This window comes from Canis lupus, chromosome 21 (assembly GCF_048164855.1).
Source record: "Canis lupus baileyi chromosome 21, mCanLup2.hap1, whole genome shotgun sequence".
Taxonomy (NCBI): domain Eukaryota; kingdom Metazoa; phylum Chordata; class Mammalia; order Carnivora; family Canidae; genus Canis; species Canis lupus.
Window position 1 is genome coordinate 34,498,557 of NC_132858.1, and position 17,960 is coordinate 34,516,516.

Below are 17,960 nucleotides of genomic sequence, written 5' to 3' on the forward strand. Positions count from 1 at the left end.
TGGGTTTTGTGATATCGTTTGTTCTTCGGTTTCCTTTTCTTTTGCCTCTACTCAGATTCTCTGTCTCTTCTTTATTATTTTCCAGAGTTCTAGTACTGTGTATTTCCTTCTTCCTCCTATATACTGTCCTTTAGGAGTCACACATTGATTTACCTATGTCCTTTATATGTGTTGTAAACACCAAATCTTTATATTCCTATTGAAACTTCTAAGGACTCCAAAATCCAGGTAGATTCAGTTGCCTACTGAATATCTACACATGGATCTCTCAATAACAAATCTAACTGAACCAATAAAACAAACTCATAAATGTCCCTCTACATCCCTCTACATTGTTCTTTCTTCCGTGCCTTCTGTATCAAAAGGTCCTATTATTGTTTAACTGAGGAACTCCATGAATCATCCCAAAATCCTTCCTCCATTTACTGTCTATATATCCAGTAGTACATGAAAGCCTGTTGTCCATACTTCAGAATTTCTGTCGAGCTCATAGTTTCTTATACTTGGCCTCTTCTCCATTTTTCTCTACTGAGCTGGTTTGAATCCCTTCCATTGCTTACTTATCTAGACCTTCCCTTCTAATTTTTCATTTTCCTCTGTGCCACCATCTACTTGGCTGTCAGAAAAATGGTTTCATCATGTTTATGTACAATTAATTGATCTCGTTACTCTTTAACTTCACATTTTCTATTATCCATTATTTTGGGAATACAATATAAATGCTTCAGAATGTAATTTAAGACCTTTGGTCTGGCCTATCTGTCTGCTTGAATTTTGTCCCTGCCATGTCTATTCCCATTCAGTGCCATTTGTTGAACCAACTTGGACTCCAGCCATTGAGACTACTTATAGTTGATGCATATGCCATGTTTGTGTGGCATGATGCATATGCCCTCTGCCTTTATTCTTATTTACTTGCCTTCTCAATTTTATCAAATTCCAGTTGTCTTTCAAATCTCACTTCAAGTAACTTCGAGTCCAGAAAGCCTCCTCTGTCTACCTGCACTACTACATAATAAAAATATATTGAAATATATCCCACCCATGGGATTCAAGACACACTACCCCAAAATATGATACTGAATAGTTTAAGTTGAAGGAGTTTGAGAAATGGCATGTGCAAGAAGTGCTTTCTGACCTTCCTCTCATATGAAAGTTGCTTTCCCTAAAGGCAGAGGGAAGGAACATCCTTATCTTTGAAGATAGGGACAGAGAGAAGAATCTGAATGAATAGGCTTTGTTAAGTTCCTGCTAGTTTACTATACTTAGCTCATATTCTTTGCTCTATAATATCTTTTGCAAAGTTATAATCTTTATCAGACTTAGCATAAGAGCACTCAGGTTTACCATTTCTTTCGGTCTTCATTTCCTTATGAAGGTTCTTGTGTCATGCAAAATGTGTATTATAATTATTTTTAAAGATTTTATTTATTTACCTGACAGAGAGAGAGAGAGAGAGCACAAGCAGGGGGAGTGGCAGGCAGAGGGCAAGGGAGAAGGAGGCTTCCTGCCCAGTGGGGAGCCTGATGTAGGGCTGGATCGCAGGACCCTGGGATCGTGACCTGAGCTGAAGGCCGACACTTCACCAACTGAGCCACCCAGGTGCCCATAAAATGTGTATTAAATAAATGTGTAGGCTTTTCCTTTTTTTTTAAGATTTTATTTATTCATGAGACACACACACACACACACACACACACACACACACACACAGAGGCAGAGACACAGGCAGAGGGAGAAGCTGACTCCTTGCAGGGAGCCCGACGTGGGACTCGATTCCAGGTCTCTAGGATCACGCCCTAGGCGGAAGGCGGTGCTAAACCGCTGAGGATCCCCTAGGCTTTTCCTTTTTAATCTGCTTTTTGTTATAGGGGCCTTCTACTGTCCAGGTATTATATCTAAGTTAAGAACTTAAAAGGGTAGAAGAATAAGATATTTTTCCTCCCCTTTACTACGGGGTGTTTGTTCTCGTCTGCCTTTTTCCTGCCAGATCCAGTTTCAAGACCAGTTGTAAGGCATTTATCTTTCATTTCTGCATCTGTAGTTTTTAGTATCTTCTCCAGCAGGTACGAGTTCTTGTTGAATGGGTTAACAAAGAGCAAACAACATATTCTTCCTTGAGGAGTGCTGTTAGTTTCTTATTCCATGAAAAGGATATATCCTCTGTAAGTTTCTCCAAACTTTCTTAGTACCTTCTGGGGATATTGAGTAAAATAGGGCTTAGCGATTATACATATGTGATTGACAATTTACCTAGAAAGAGAAAGATGGAGACAGATTCTGTACCTCTGAGTGTTTTCCCTTGTGCAATTTTTCACTTTCATGGTGAATGGGATCTTCGCTTACTTCACAGCCATTGTAATCTTCTAATTCCGGGTTTAAAAGGTATAGTACTTACGAATTTTTGGAAATCCAGGTAGCACCCCATATCTATGAAAAATTATCCTTGCTCCTGTAAAGCGTTCTTGACAGCCTGTCAGGGACAAGGAGACTGGGTAGGTCCTCCATTCTTCAGCCAAAGCAGGTTTACCTCAGTGAACATTGGTGGTGACAGTACATTCGGGTGTCAAGTGAGAAAACACATTTTGAAACACTTTAGCACAAATCAGAATTCAGGCCTGAGTTAAGTTCTTTTTTTTTTCCATTTATATTCTTTGTCTCTCAGTTTCTTAGCTAAGGGGATATATAACACTTCTTACTATTTGTCAGTGTTGGGAATTATATTTGAGAAAAGCTGATTTATTTTCTCTGGGTCTTAGGACTTGTTCAGTAACTGCTTGGACAAATGAGGTAGTCTAATGTGAATTAGAAAATGGTGTAGGGGCACCTGGGTGGCTCAGTTGGTTAAGGATCTGCCTTTGCCTAGATCATGATCCCAGGGGCCTGGGATTGAGCCCTGCATGGGGCTCCCTGCTCAGTGGGGAGTCTGCTTCTCCCTCTGCCCCTCTCCATCCCTTGCCTCACTCGTATTCTCTGTCTCTCAAATACATAAATAAAATCATTAAAAAAAATGGTATCCATGTGCTCCTGCCCACTCCCTACTGTAATGAATTAATTAATTAATTAATTAATTAATTAAAGAGAGACATGGAGAGAGAGGCGGAGACACAGGCAGAGGGAGAAGCAGGCTCCATGCAGGGAGCCCGACGTGGGACTCGATCCTGGGTGTCCAGGATCAGGCCCGGGGCTGGAGGCGTTGCTTAGTCCCCCGAGCCACCTGGGCTGCCCTTATCCTTTTTTTGTGACTGACTTCAGTTTTCTTCCTGCCTCTTTAGTTTATCAGCTTGTTATTTTTTTATAGGTTCATATGTACCTCATTTAAATCCCTTTTTTGTGTTATGTGCCCCCCCACATTTTTAAAATTCTGTTACATTTAAATGTATTTGACAAAAAGTTGGTAACACTGCAGTTCTATTTGAATTCTTATCTATCCAAGGGAAAGAAAGGCAAACATGTTTAAGTCTCATGATGGGACTCTTAGGAAATGCACAATTGATTTTCAAAACAGCACTTTTCTAAACCACTCTTGGACATGGTCTCTAAAAGGTGGGGGAACATTAGGTACTAATAAAGTTTGAAGAAGTAGGATAAACAAACAATGGATAGGTGCATGTCATATATGTGTAGGGAGAAGTTCAAATTCAAATATAAATCATTTCCTATCATTCTCACTAATGTTTTCTTGTATTTGCATGGGCAGAACAAGATACACATTGTATGTCTTTTTATCAATAAGGGTGAATAAATGAAATATATGAAGGAATTATAAACTATATTGATTTGAATAGGGAACGTTGTGTGCTCTTGGTAATGTCTCTAATGCCAGGAAGAAGTAAGACCATTGACTTAAGCTTTTCTAAAATGTCTTGACATCCATAACTTGTATTTTACGATGTCCATTTCATTAATCTGAAATATATATATGAAAAGGATTTGAACTGAAATCTTTCAGTCATAATTTTAATGCTCAGAACCATTCCTTTAAGACTTAAGCCTTGATCCAGGAATTTCAAATCTAAGAGTCTAGCCAAAGAAATGAAATACTTTTAACTTTATGCACTAAGATATTTGTTACTGTGTAATTTATAGTGGTTAAAGCTGATGATACTCTTTTTACAAAAAATAATGGTCAAACATATTATGGGATATAGAGATAATGGAATTGGCCATTAAAAATACAAAGTTTATAAAATATTTGCAATGGCGTGGGAGAGTATTTCTCATGACCTACGCAAACAGAGATGTGAATTTTACATAATATGCTTTCAACCATGTGAGAGAATTTTAAAAGACTAGAAGTGAATACATCATGATATCAACAGTGGTTATCCAGTGGAATTATGAGAAATTTCCAATTTATGTATTTTTTCAAGTATCCTATATGTAGCACACTCTTAGGATTATATTAAGAAGACTTATCAGCTAAAAGATGAAGTTTAGAATATTCTATTTAGTAACTATTAATAGAATTCTTGTAAGAATTAAGGAAACATGTACCCTTATATTGGACAAGACATCTATGTTGTTTTCTCTTTTTATTTTCTGGGATCTCAGCATCCTAAGAAGTTGACCACTACAGGATCATTGGTTTTGTCATTTGAAAGTGGGTTGGGAGGGTGGACATAGTAGAAACTTGGAGCGGGGAGAAATCTAATGAATTATCTACAGCATGAATATAGTATGTGGCTTTAATTTGCCAGAGATCTGATGGAACATTCTCTTCTGATTTCTGCAGTATCAAGTCATGGGTGGATAAGATGCAAGAAGATCTCGTCACACTGGCAAAGACAGCAAGTGGAGTCAATCAGCTTGTTGATGTGAGTAACATCCCAAGATGTTTGTTAAGCTTTTCTTTGATTCAAATGCAGTTCCGTCTTCTGGGAAACTGCATTTCTGTATTCTGAATAGGACATGACTTTTCATGTTAATCAGGTAGTGACATTTGGAGAAGGAGCCTTGGTACTGCTAGCTACTGTGAACACCGAATGCCATTCCTGAACAATTAAAGTAGTATTCTCACCACATGTTAACATTTACACACAGCCTCATTGTAGATGAGTTCATGTGATGTGTAGATTCTCCTAGAGTACATCTTGGGGTTTTATGTCCCCATTCTTCAGAGTGTATTTAAGAATCTCTCACACAGTGGTGATTCTAAGTCCTGTGATGGATTCTTTTGAATATCCTCAGTGGGAACACATGTTCTCTCTTAGAGGGTAGATTTTATTTTTAAAAATGGTTGGAAAGTGTTTATAGCCATGTCTAGAGACTAGAGTGAGTCATTGAGATGGGTAATAAAGATTTTTGTGCAAGAAAAAGACACTCTAAAATATAGCTTTTCTTACAATTTATGAAATGGCTCTGAAAGTCACTCCAAAATGATTCTTGAAAATGATAGCAACGTATAAATATTCGTATAGCCTCTTAAATAGATGATTTTCCTTGGATGAGAGCACTCACACGTGTAGGCTCCATAAGATTTATTGAAAAACAAATGTTATTTCTTTAGTCTCACTTCCATTCCCATGTAAGTAACAATTTGAAAGTACTTTTATCTTGTGTTCCTAGTGATGTAAGGAGACCTTTCGTTTCCCAAAAATGTGATGAGTCATAGAGGTGAGATATGGTATAAAAGCAAGTTTGTGTATGACATATGGACCTTTGTCATGGACCTTTATTTATTTGTGTGTATTCCTCCCTGGGAGACACTGGAATGTATGGATACCTTGTGTAGTGAGCAAACTTCATAAAGAAACATACCAATGTATGTTGAAGAAGCGTAAAGATTTGTGAGATGAGATAAGGAATGTATTGGGAAATGAGAACTGTCCTTTGTGAATAACAATGATTAAATTTAATTGTAATCAACACGTACTAAGCACATCATATGTCCCAGGCACTGCCCAGGCTGCCAAAGATTGGCAGAGATGCAGCTCCTCTCATTAGAGGACTGACGCTGTACGACTCCTAAGTCCCCATTTTGAGGGTACAAGGGTTCCTGAAAGCCACTGTATGCTGATGCTCAAGGTCTGCAATGATTCCATATAGAAAAAGATATTAAAATACACAATTGTGCAGGATAATAAGGTGAGCCTCTGTGAAAGTGATGGAGTTTGTGAAATGAGAAGAAAAGAAATGAGAATTGACAGATTCTGGTTAGATGTTATATGACTCTCTTTATTGACAGCTCGAGATTAAAAATAAACTGCTCTTGGGAGCTCTTCTTTTGTCTCCACTGTTTCTCTGGCCTCAAAAACCACTTTCTTGGCTGGCTTCATTTTTACTTTGGGTGTTAATATGTGAGCCCTTTCACCAAACCTGCTTTTTGCAATGAATCACTTAAAAAAACCCAAAAACTCACCTGATTTCCATTATGCTTTATCAAGTATAGATTACTAGGAACAATGCCAATATTGATGAATCAGTAAGTGGCCTCGTCTGAATTAGGATAAAAAAATTAGAATGGACAGGATGAAAGAAAATCCCCACAATGTTCTGCTTATGTTACATGTACCAAATTAAGTGACAGAAAAAATACAAATAAAAGAATTGTATATTATGTAATGAGGCAAGGGGCAGGGGTGAGAGAGAGAGAGAGGGAGAGAGAGCAGAATCTATGATTGGAGAAGGAATTTAAATATTGGGGCACATGAAGAATGTTATTTTACATAGATAAATGATTCCATATATCCTTCTCTTTTTGCCTAAAGAGCGGAGGTCCATCATGCGGGCCAAAGGGTTCTATTTGTTCTTGGCCATAGGAACCCAAAGTGCAGAGTAGCTGAAGGGCACCAGAGTTGAGAGTGAACTTCATACTGAGTTTGGGGGGGTATTGGAAGCACAGTGATGATCAGAAGTTGAGAGAAATTTAGCAGATTTCTGACTTGATATTTAATATTGTGGAAATGACGATTCTTTCTAGATTATCTAATGGAATTATTTTTGCTGGCATCACAGGGTACAGCTAGCTTTTTACCTGAAGGCTCGAGCAACTAAAATGAGGCAACATAGCTAAAACAAGACATCTTTCCAATTTTGTAAAAATGGCTTTATGGCATCTTGAGACAGTAGCCCAGGGAGGGTTGATAATGATTAACGCATTGTGTTAATTGAAGTTGTACATTGTGTTACTTAGATACATTTATATATTGCAATATGGTTGTAATGATATCTATCACATTAGATACCTATGATTCATTGTTATTGTCTGTTTTTAACAGATTGTACACAAATTTTAGGGTTGTTTCTTCTGTTTTTTGAGAGATGTCTTTTATATTTTGATGGGGTTTACATGGAATCTCCAGATGGCTTTGAGCAGTGTGGCCATTTTAACAATATTAATTCTTCCAGTCCATGAGCACAGGATGTCTTTTTGTTTGTTTGCATCTTCTTTGAAATCTTGCAGCAAAGTGAAGACATTTTATTACTTTTAAACCCACACATAGACATACAAATTCCTGTAGCTGGCAAATGGAGAGGCTGATCATCATATATTAATGAATAGATAACATTAAAAAATTTAAGGTAATCTTAATATTCTTGGAAACACAGTTTTTAAGTTTATAAAACATTCACCAGCAACCATTTTCTCATGTAATATGTTGATAAAATATTTCATGTAGAGCTATACCTAAATTTCATTCAATATATAAATTATCAGATATTCTGAATTAGTGGGTTCTATAATAATGAATTAGCTTTATGAAAAAAATAATTTTATTTTGAGAGACAGCATGTGCATGCGTGTGGGGGGAGAGAGAGAATTTTTTAAAAGATTTTATTTATTTGAGAGAGAGAGAGAGTGAATAGGGGGAGGAGCAGAGAGAGAGGGAGAAGCACACTCTGTGCTGAGCATGGAGCCCGATGCATGGCTCCATCCTGGGACCCTGAGATCATGACCTGACCCCAAATCAAGAGTCCAGCACTTAACTGACTGAGCCATCCAGGTGCCCTTGACAGAGAATCGTAGGCGGGCTCCACGGCCAGCACGATCCAGATGCTTGATCTCCCAACCCTGAGATCAGGACCTGAGCTGAAGTCAGGAAGAGTCGGTCGATTAGCAGACTGAGCCACCAGGTGCCCCATGAAAAGTTTTTAAAAAATAAATTGATAAATACAAACTACTCTTTGTAAAAATAGACTTTTGAATCTGCAAAACATTGTAGTGAAAGGAAACAGAGCTCTGCAAATAGGTCAGAGATCCTCAGTTGCTCCACTTGACTGACCCTGCTCTGGGGAAAGGAAATCATGACAAATATAGGCAAGTCACAAGCATCTGGGAGTTTTGTTGTCTTTTTTGTACTCTTTGCAGTTACCCTTTGCTTTAGGTATCCAAGACTTTCTGAGGGCCTTTTTATTACAAAAAAATAATAATAAGAAGGGACAGATGGTTATCATTCACATTTGTTTGTTACATCTGTAGTAACTCTTTCGTCTCTACACAGAACATATTTGATATTAGGAAGCAGGTGTGAAGACTATATTTTGAAAGAGGTGGAGTTTTTCCAAGTAGGTCATTCCAAATAGGTCTGTTTTCCTGGTTAGGGTCAGATGGGGCCAAGGGACCTGCAGAACCTGCACTGAGGTGAGGCGCATGATGTTCAGAGGATGCAGAATTGAGGGAGGCGTTGGTTTGGAGAGTTCAGCCCTCACTCTCAGAGTGAGTGAGGAGCTCCTGAAATTCTGTGCCCTACGTCCTCGTGTGTGTCACCCGAGGGCTCACCCTGGGGCACAGGGACACTAAAAGCCTGACTCAGTCTGTGTCTTCTGCTCCCTGTGGCTGGAGACCTAGGCATCTGCAGCCTCCTGGACCTCACACTAATCCCAGCCTCTCTGCTACATTCTCTTCCCTGATCTTTTCCCATCCTACATATGATATCAGGTCTTCCTTAGAGCTTTTTTTTTTTTTTGTGATGCTTTGTAAGCTTCCCAGACTCATCTTGTGTTTTGTAAGGTGCACTATTTCTATAGTTATTCCTAACAATATAGGCATCACCCACCTTATCTGACAGCGCTCCATATTCCCCTTCTCTTTCAATTCTAGTGTTGGGTTATATCTTCTGACAATGAAGGATGGTCTTCCCAGACCATCCAAATTTTTTGTTAACGGAGTTGTTTGTATTCTTTTAGCTTTCTAAGAGAGTTGAAATAATGCCTGTCACCTTATTTTAAGGCTTTCTTTTTTAAAAAAAATTTTTTTTTAATTTTAAGGTTTTCTTTTTTTTTTAAATTTTTATTTATTTGTGATAGTCACACACACAGAGAGAGAGAGAGAGAGGCAGAGACATAGGCAGAGGGAGAAGCAGGCTCCATGCACCAGGAGCCCGACATGGGATTCAATCCCCGGTCTCCAGGATCGCGCCCTGGGCCCAAGGCAGGCGCCAAACCGCTGTGCCACCCAGGGATCCCTATTTTAAGGCTTTCTTAAATGCAAATTCTATCTGGGTCTCTGACATGTTAGCCTAGAATATGCAAATGTATTTAAGAAAATTTGCGGATTATTCCCCACCCCTCTGAAAGTATAGGTCAAAAAAAAAAAGTATAGATAAAAAGGTAAAAATCATTCTGCGATGGCATCATCATAGAACTTTCTGGTTTTTGATTCACTGTTGTGATTTCATAAGTTAAAATAAGGTTAAAATCAATACCTTTACATTTCAGTATGCTCTCAAAGCTGTCAATATGAAATGTGTCTAAATATTGAGCATTCAGTACTCTTAATTTAGTATTTACATTAAATGTTTTAAGTGAATAATTTCTTTTCATTAGTAACTCATTAGCAGACTGATGCTTTTACTTTGACATTGTGGTCACGTCATTTATTTAAATAGCATATTCATTTTCTATGTGGTGGAGAGTTTAAGATATTAATCTGTTTACAAAAGAAGATACTCTAGAGCAGAACATAATTAATCATTGGTGATTCTGACTAGGGAATCCATAAGATGCAGAGGCAGCAAGGGCTGGTATCTTTTATCCCCCCCCGGAGAATACTACTAGGTAGCTGGAAGGTGTTAGATTCCCTGTTCCCTGCTTGCCAAGTGAGGTAGGTCCTAACACTCTTCCTTATAGAAATGTTATAGGGGTAAAAGGGAAAATGAAATGAAATGTGAGAGCAATGAAAGAGGCTATGAAAAATTAATATTTATTGCATGTTAAAATGTAGCTTTATATTTTAAAATACAGCTTTATATGTTCATATTACTTTATAAAAGTAATAGAACTACTTTGTAAGAATAGCATAATTACTTTTCAAGTAAAACTATTTATTGTTATTTCACATTCTGGTTTTATTTAGAGTTGCCATATTCTCTCAGTGATGAAATGTTGTAACTAAATGAGCTGCGATAATTACATAGGCAATTTGAGACTGTAGTTATTTTAGGGGAAAATAAAAACTTTTTTTTCTCTAAGTAAAATGAAATCTATTTTGGCCACTGAAAGTACTATCAGTAGACAATTTGGATTCCTTTCACTCACCTACGGAGATTTTAAAGTTTCAGAAACTAATTTATTTTTATATGTTTTATTTTAATTTTTTTGGAGAATCTAATTTTTTAAAAAATGGTAGTTAATTACATTCATTTTGAAAGGTATGGAATAAACTCTAGGGGATTTCTAATCTGATGGCAACTTTCAATATTTTATTAACAGGATTTTGAAGGAAGTGCTATGGGTTCACAAACATTAATTGTAAAAGAAATGGAAATATTTTCTTTTTTACCTTACCGAGCTCTTTCATTATCAATCAATAATTAACACTTAAGTTATACTAGTACTTGAGGGATAAATGATTATTCTTTGTTTTTCCAAATAGTAATCTAATGGTTTTGTAATACTAATTACAGAGAGGATGATATAATGCTGCCTGTACTCTTTTCTTGTCTCTGAGCTCCACAATGAAGATGGAAGCTAAGAACCCCTAAATGATGTAGCCCAGCGGTAGTTTCTCTAGAATGAAGATGAATGGCATAAAAGACCATTATTTGCTACTGCACACTCTCAGGCTACAACATACAGCTTCTTACTATTTATTTTTCCTGGAGACATTTAATGTCTTTATATCTTGTGCTGTGGTTCTCAGCCAGGGGCAGTTTTGTTCCCCAGGAGACATTTGTCAGTGCTTGGAAACATTTGTGATTGTCACAGCTTGGGGAGGGGGTTGCTCCTGGCACCTTGTGTGTAGCGGCCAAGGATGCTGCTGAACATCCCACAATGCACAGGACGCCTTCTCACAACCAGGACTTACCTGGTAAAAATGTCTGTAGCACTCAGGTTGAAAACCTGCTCTACAAGGACTGAAACATTTGAGGCAAGGATAAATGTATGGGATTCTTTCAATGAATATAAATTTGTAAAATTGTCCGCCTTGGTGGGTAGCAGTTTTGCTTTAGAAAAAGCATTTGTTAGTAAGGTATAAGGGGTAAGAGCAAACTAAACAGCGCTGCTTTTTAAAATTGTTTTGTTGGCAGAAATGAATTTGGGTCATTTGGGTTTAGGGACATTAAGCAAGCAGCTCAGTCAGCCTATGGTTAATTATTTTTTAATTTGGTTTTAATGGAATCTAGTATGATCTCTTCCACTTGTAATTGCATATGAATTTGCTGCTCAAAATACTTATACAAGTCTTTTTTTTAAATTTTTTATTTATTTATGATAGTCACAGAGAGAGAGAGAGAGAGAGAGAGAGAGAGAGGCAGAGACATAGGCAGAGGGAGAAGCAGGCTCCATGCACCGGGAGCCCGATGTGGGATTCGATCCCGGGTCTCCAGGATCGCGCCCTGGGCCAAAGGCAGGCGCCAAAGGCTGCGCCACCCAGGGATCCCCTTATACAAGTCTTATATAGCTCCAGATATGCAGAGTGAAAGAGGCTAGATTAAGATGTGATCTCTGGAATTAACAAACAAAAAACCCCCAAGTAGTTGGCTTATTTTATGTTTAATGCTTTTCTTATTTTAATTATCAATATTCTTTTAAAATTCTGAGAATTTATTTTTTTACAGATTTTATTTATTTATTTGAGGAGGGAGGAGCAGAGGGGGATGGAGAGGGAGGAGCAGACTCCCCACTGAGTGTGCAGCCGGATGCAGGGCTCCATCTCAGGACTCTGAGACCGTGACTTGAGCCAAAACCCAGATTCGGTTGAGCCACCCAAGCTGCCCTAATTCTGAGTATCTTAAAGATAAACTTACTGTTTACCTTACGTGTGAAATGTCTCTAACTTAAAAATTGAAGAATTCTTGCTATGAATCTTTTTTTTTTTGTTTTTTTTTGCCCAACTTAGTTTTTGTTATAGTTACTGTGTTCCACAAATGAAGCCTTTATATTTCACTTGCACTTGTAGTTAAATAGTAGCGCCTGTTCCTGTGCATAGTGTGGAGAAGGCACAGACAACATATGTTTATGGTTGTCGCTTGTTCTGGTCCTTCTATCACCTTTTTTTTTTTTTTTTTTTTTTCCCTTCTAGCATCTTTAATGCAAGCTTGAAAGTGTCACCATTAAATTCTTGTTAATAGGAATTAGGGCAAGTAGCAATATATGCTGTGGAAGGTTCTCCAATTCTGACTTCATTCTTCCTAAATATTCTTTTTTTTTTTTAAAGATTTTATTTATGTTTATTTGAAAGAGAGCATGAGAGAGAGAGAGAGAGAGAGAGAGAATGGGGAAGGGGCAGACGGAGAGGGAGAAGCAGGCTCCTTGCTGAGCAGGGAGCCTGATGTGGGGCTCAATTCCACGACCCTGAGATCCTGACCTAAACTGAAGGCAGACACTTAACTGACTGAGCCACCCAGGTGCCCCCTTCCTAAATATTCTTAAAGATAATGTCTCATCTGAAATGTGATACTGTTTCAGCTAAACAGATACACCAAATAGAAAGAATGGAAAGACTAGGGAATATATTATTGAACACTTGAGTTTGATGTTTGAATGCCAATTTGATGTAGTTGTCAGAAAAATACACCCTATAAATTCAAGGACATGATCAATTACCTATGTGTATGTATGTGTGTGTGTGTATGTGTAGGTATGTAATTACATGGTGTGTATAAATACATTCAGATGAGGTTCTTAGTAAGCCTATGTCATATCTTGAGTTCTTCCTATGTGCTAATTTTACTATGAGTTCTGAGCAGGACAGCTTGGAGTTGATTAGAAGATCCAAACTAGTACCCTGAATTTTATAGCTGTCCATGTAGTTTCTCAATTTGCCTTTCAGTCTGTATTTTCCAATAATCCCCTTATATAACACACCCTCTGATTTCTTTCCTCCCTTATTAATGTGTATTTCTTTCAAAGTGTGACTACAATCCCATCTATCATAACCCATAAGGTTTTAGTTTGCCGTGAATTCTGACAGCACAATTTTCTGTACCTCTTTAGCGGAACACTAATATTCTTCATATTGATCATTACCTTATTTTGTGTATTTTCTCTTTTTAAGATCTAATTATCATTTAAGTGGTGTATTTTTTTAATTTTTATTTTTTTTAAAGATATTTATATTTGTTTATTGAGAGACAGAGAGAGAGAGGGGCAGAGACACAGAGAGAGAAGCAGACTCCATGCAGGGAGCCCGACGTGGGACTTGATCCTGGGACTCCAGGATCATACCCTGGGCTGAAGGCGGCACTAAACCGCTGAGCCACCCGGGCTGCCCCTAGGTGTTGTATTTAGATTCCAGTATCTAACTGAATGGCGCCTTCCATGGCTTTGTTATTTTTGTAGGTTCAAAATAAATAATTAATTTTAAAATACAAGGAGGAACTTGTTATAAGTCAGCATCCACATTCCTAGCAAAGCCTAGGTATGGTAACTAGTAGTATTAGTAGTACTAGTAACTAGTATCAGTGTAGGCATTGTATTATGTGCTGAGCTGAGCCGTACCAGTGAACAAAATGTCCTCTTGAAATTTACATTCTAATTAAAGGAAATATGAAATATATAACAAACGTGAAACTTAATAAATTATGTTAGATGATGTTTGCATTTGCTTAAAGGTATCTGAATAGAAATCTCAAGCCATAAAAAATTCAAAGGTAGTTTCCTATCTCAGAAAGCTAGATTATAAGGAAAAGAAAACAAAAGACTGTAATTTATTTATTTATTAAACAATTTGATTAATTAATTAAATAAATAAATATTAAATTTAATATTTATAAATATTTAAAAATATAATGTATAAATATAATAATTTATATTTATAAATTAAATATTTATTTATTTAAAAAATAAAGACATGGAGAGAGAAGCAGAGACACAGGCAGAGGTAGAAGCAGGCTCCCTGTGGGGAGCCCGATGCAGAACTTGATCCCAGGACCCTCGGATCACGCCTTGAGCTGAAGGCAGACTCTCAACCACTGAGACACCCAGGTGCCCCCAAAAGCTGGAATTTAAAGTGATTTTTACCAATTGTATTAAACATGATTCACAGTGTGTTAAAGAGTATTAAAGAGTGAATGATTTTTAAAGCTTGATATTTCTGAGATTGTAACATTTATTATTTTAATAAAAGAGAAAGAGGGGAGTGTTAAAGAAATCGGAAGTTAGTTGGTAAATATTGCATATTCTTTTATAGCAACATTAATTTTTTTAAACTCACCTAATTTTCATTGGAGGAACATAGACTTTTTAAAAATGTTCTTTGTTGGGGGATCCCTGGGTGGGTCAGCGGTTTGGTGCCTGCCTTCAGCCCAGGGCATGACCCCGGAGACCTGGGATCGAGTCCCATGTCGGGCTCCCTGCATGGAGCTTGCTTCTCCTTCTGCCTGGGTCTCTGCCTCTCTCTCTCTCTGTCTCTCATGAATAAATAAAATTTTAAAAAATAATTGTTCTTTGTTATTGGTAATATTTATTCATTTTAATGTCAATTCAGATCTAGTGTCACTAGTTATTGTTTACTTTAGATAAAGGATTCTTCACATCTGAATATCTGCTTCTGTTGGCCAGCTTCTCTGATGATGTAACTTATGATAAATAAAAAGAAAGACTTTATTATACTTGGGAATCATTGCAAAATTTCTTAAGGTAAGGGAACTTTGATCTTTGAAAGTGACCACGAAAGAACATTGTATCATTCTTTTGTGTTAATACATCTTCCAGAAACAAGAGATTCTCAGTTGCTAGGGAACAAGTAGTTCAAAAGCCCACAAAAGACTTAATAAAAAAGAAAAAAATAGAGCCAAGCCATCCCACATTGCAAAATTCAAGTAAAAGTAAGTGAAATTGATTTTGTTAGTCTGTAAAGCAGTTGAGGTGACAAAGCATCTCTTTTCCTGCCCGCATTAGTATTGAAGATGTTAGAGTTTACCCCTGTTAGCCAATAAAGACAGTGAAATGAGAATGATGGTGGGAATTATGTCACATTTTCTTTTAATCCCTCTTATTATTATGAGGTAGAATCATATTCATTCATCCAATTCATATATATTTTTGGACAATGTATGCACATCTATTTTGATATTTTTAGCTTTTCTCTGTAGAATTTCTTCTCAGAATCCCACATTACTGTGAGCGTCATAATAGGAGTTCTAAGATAATTTCATTATTTTGTAAAGTCGAACGACAATTGCACATTTCTCACAATAGAGCTCATTTTTCCGATGAATGAAATGAATCTAATGAGTAATGAAATGAAGGTGCAAAGTAGTAATTAATAATGTTAATCACAACTTTCAAAGCATGAGGCCTTTCTTAGCATTTTTATTTTTTGGAAGAGTGAATCACTGGAGGAGGTTATTATAGAATTACTATCCAGAGGCTGATTATTATTGTTACCTCTCAGCTGGGAGCTCTTCAGAAATAGGTCATTATTTTAATTTTCTATTGTTAGTGTAACAAATTACCAAAAATGTATTGGCTTAAAACACAAATTTATTATTTTATGACCTTTAGATTATTTTATAACCTTTAGAAGTCCTTCCCTTGGTTCATGGCTCCTCTCCTCCGTCTTCAAAGCTAGCAACATTGGGAGGATTTCTTCTTAGGCTGCCATCTCTCTGGTTTCCTCTCGCATAGTCATGTCTTCCCCCTTCCACTTTGAAGAACCCCTGTGATTACATTGGTGAGTCAAGAGGAAATCTTGTCTCAGAAAGATGACTGTGGGCATGGCAGGACTCTTGATTGCTTGTTCAGGACAAATTCCATGGGAGGGAAGTAAATGTCTAAGGACCAAGGGAAGGGGTTGGCAAAATTTACATTAGGTTTATTACGCAGAAATTTCTGTTTCTCTTTAGGGAACTTAATTTATTCATGAGTTGCCATTCTCTCTCCCAGGGGGAAAACCATCTTAGTATTTCAAAGATTTTGTCCCAAATCCCTTCCAATAATCTCTAATGTTCTTGACTTTGCTCCTTGGCATCTGAGCACAAGGAGAAACATTGATGAGATGTGTAGTATATTTGCTCTTTTCTGTTCTCTTGGCATAGATATAGAATATGATTGCTACTAAGGACGTGGCCAATCTCTGCAGCCTATGTAGGGCCCCTCAACTCTGGGTGGTTGGTACCATCATCCTTCCGCTGGAACCCTGCTCCCTCCACTGTCCATTTTTCAAGCTCTGCGTTGGGAGTCCCTTGATTGTGCACTCACACAGCGTCCTAGCAGACAGATAATTCTAAGCCACCATTCTTGTTCATCCCAATGGGCTTTTCTGTTTTTCCACATCTTGCTGAAGCCGAGGGAGACCCCAGCAGAGTGGTACTGCGGATCCACTTTGTATAAACGTGCCACATGAGCATTTTACCCTCCGCAGCTTTGGGCAGTGGTTTGCTCCTTTACCATGTAAAATGGGACCCAAACCGCCTCCACTTTGATACTGCAAAGCTTGCATTTCAGTATTCTCACCGATATAATGGTTAATGAAATGTATTTTTTGGGTTTCTTAAAGTAAGTAAATAATATAATGTATGTGAAACACCTCAGACTGGTATGGAGCAGATGCCTCAAAGTGATCACTAATAAAATCTTCCAGGTCATCCAAAACTTGGAAGCCTATCTTGCTTTCAGTAAGCATCTCTGGGGTATCTTTGTTATCCCATGGCATCATAGTAAATATTATGATTTCTGAAACATTTCTTTAGGTCTGTTTGGTAAGCAATTATATCAATCAGTGGTGTTACTTTTTAAATATTACACTTGAGGGTATTCTTAAATGTATCATTCTGAAGATTATCTTGGAATTACGGACTTGGGGCAAAGAGACATAGAAGTTTCCATCGGAAAAAGGAAGGAAAGCTATATTCTCTGTTGTCTATGAGTGTAATAGTGAATAATCATTAAAGCCAGTTAATTAAGATTATAAGAAAGCAAGAATGGACAGCTGACACATATTCTTGGCTGTCCAAACTTGTGGCAAGGATGGAAATGAGAGCATTTGAACTACAGAAAAATTAAAACATATTAGTATATCAGTCAGGAGGAAAAACATCCTATCTAGATTCTCTTTATATGCTACATTCTTTCTAGTAGAAGAAATGGAAGCTGGTGTCACACAGCATAAGAGGAATTGACACATGATTTGAATGAAGCTCTGGTATCAAGAACTCATGTTATTTACACTGTGTTCTTGTTTTATTTATTTATTTTTCTGGAAAGAGTGGATAAAATGGTCAGACAGACAATTATTTTTTAGAAAAAAATACTAGGAAGAGAAAGAGAGAGAAATACTTAAAGTTCTACTTCTATTTAAAAAACATTTTAACATGTTAAGTATTTTAGAAATGGGGTTTATTTTAATGACAGGAAAAATTATAAATGTATGTACTTTGTAAAAATATATAATCTTGAAAATCCACTTGAACCCTTCTCCTGAAAACTTTTACTAAACATATATCATGAGAGTTTTTGATAGCTTTCACAGTACCTCTTGCAACAACAAAGAATGTTACATTCTTTAAAGCCAGAAGCAAGAGCTTTTTTTTTTTTGATGGGGCAGTAATATGGTTTTAATTCATTTTTATTAC

The 17,960-nt window shown here is 37.1% G+C and overlaps 1 protein-coding gene across 8 annotated transcripts in view; it reads left to right on the forward strand.

Annotated features, from left to right (window-relative positions):
- The window catches only part of CACNA2D1 (calcium voltage-gated channel auxiliary subunit alpha2delta 1), a 475,442-nt gene that overhangs the window by 81,027 nt on the left and 376,455 nt on the right, over positions 1-17,960 (forward strand). For all 8 annotated transcript variants that reach the window (XM_072791358.1, XM_072791360.1, XM_072791359.1 and 5 more), the window contains exon 2: positions 4,736-4,817. In XM_072791358.1, coding sequence (XP_072647459.1) covers positions 4,736-4,817 — 82 coding nt within the window. The remainder of the gene's footprint in view (positions 1-4,735; positions 4,818-17,960) is intronic.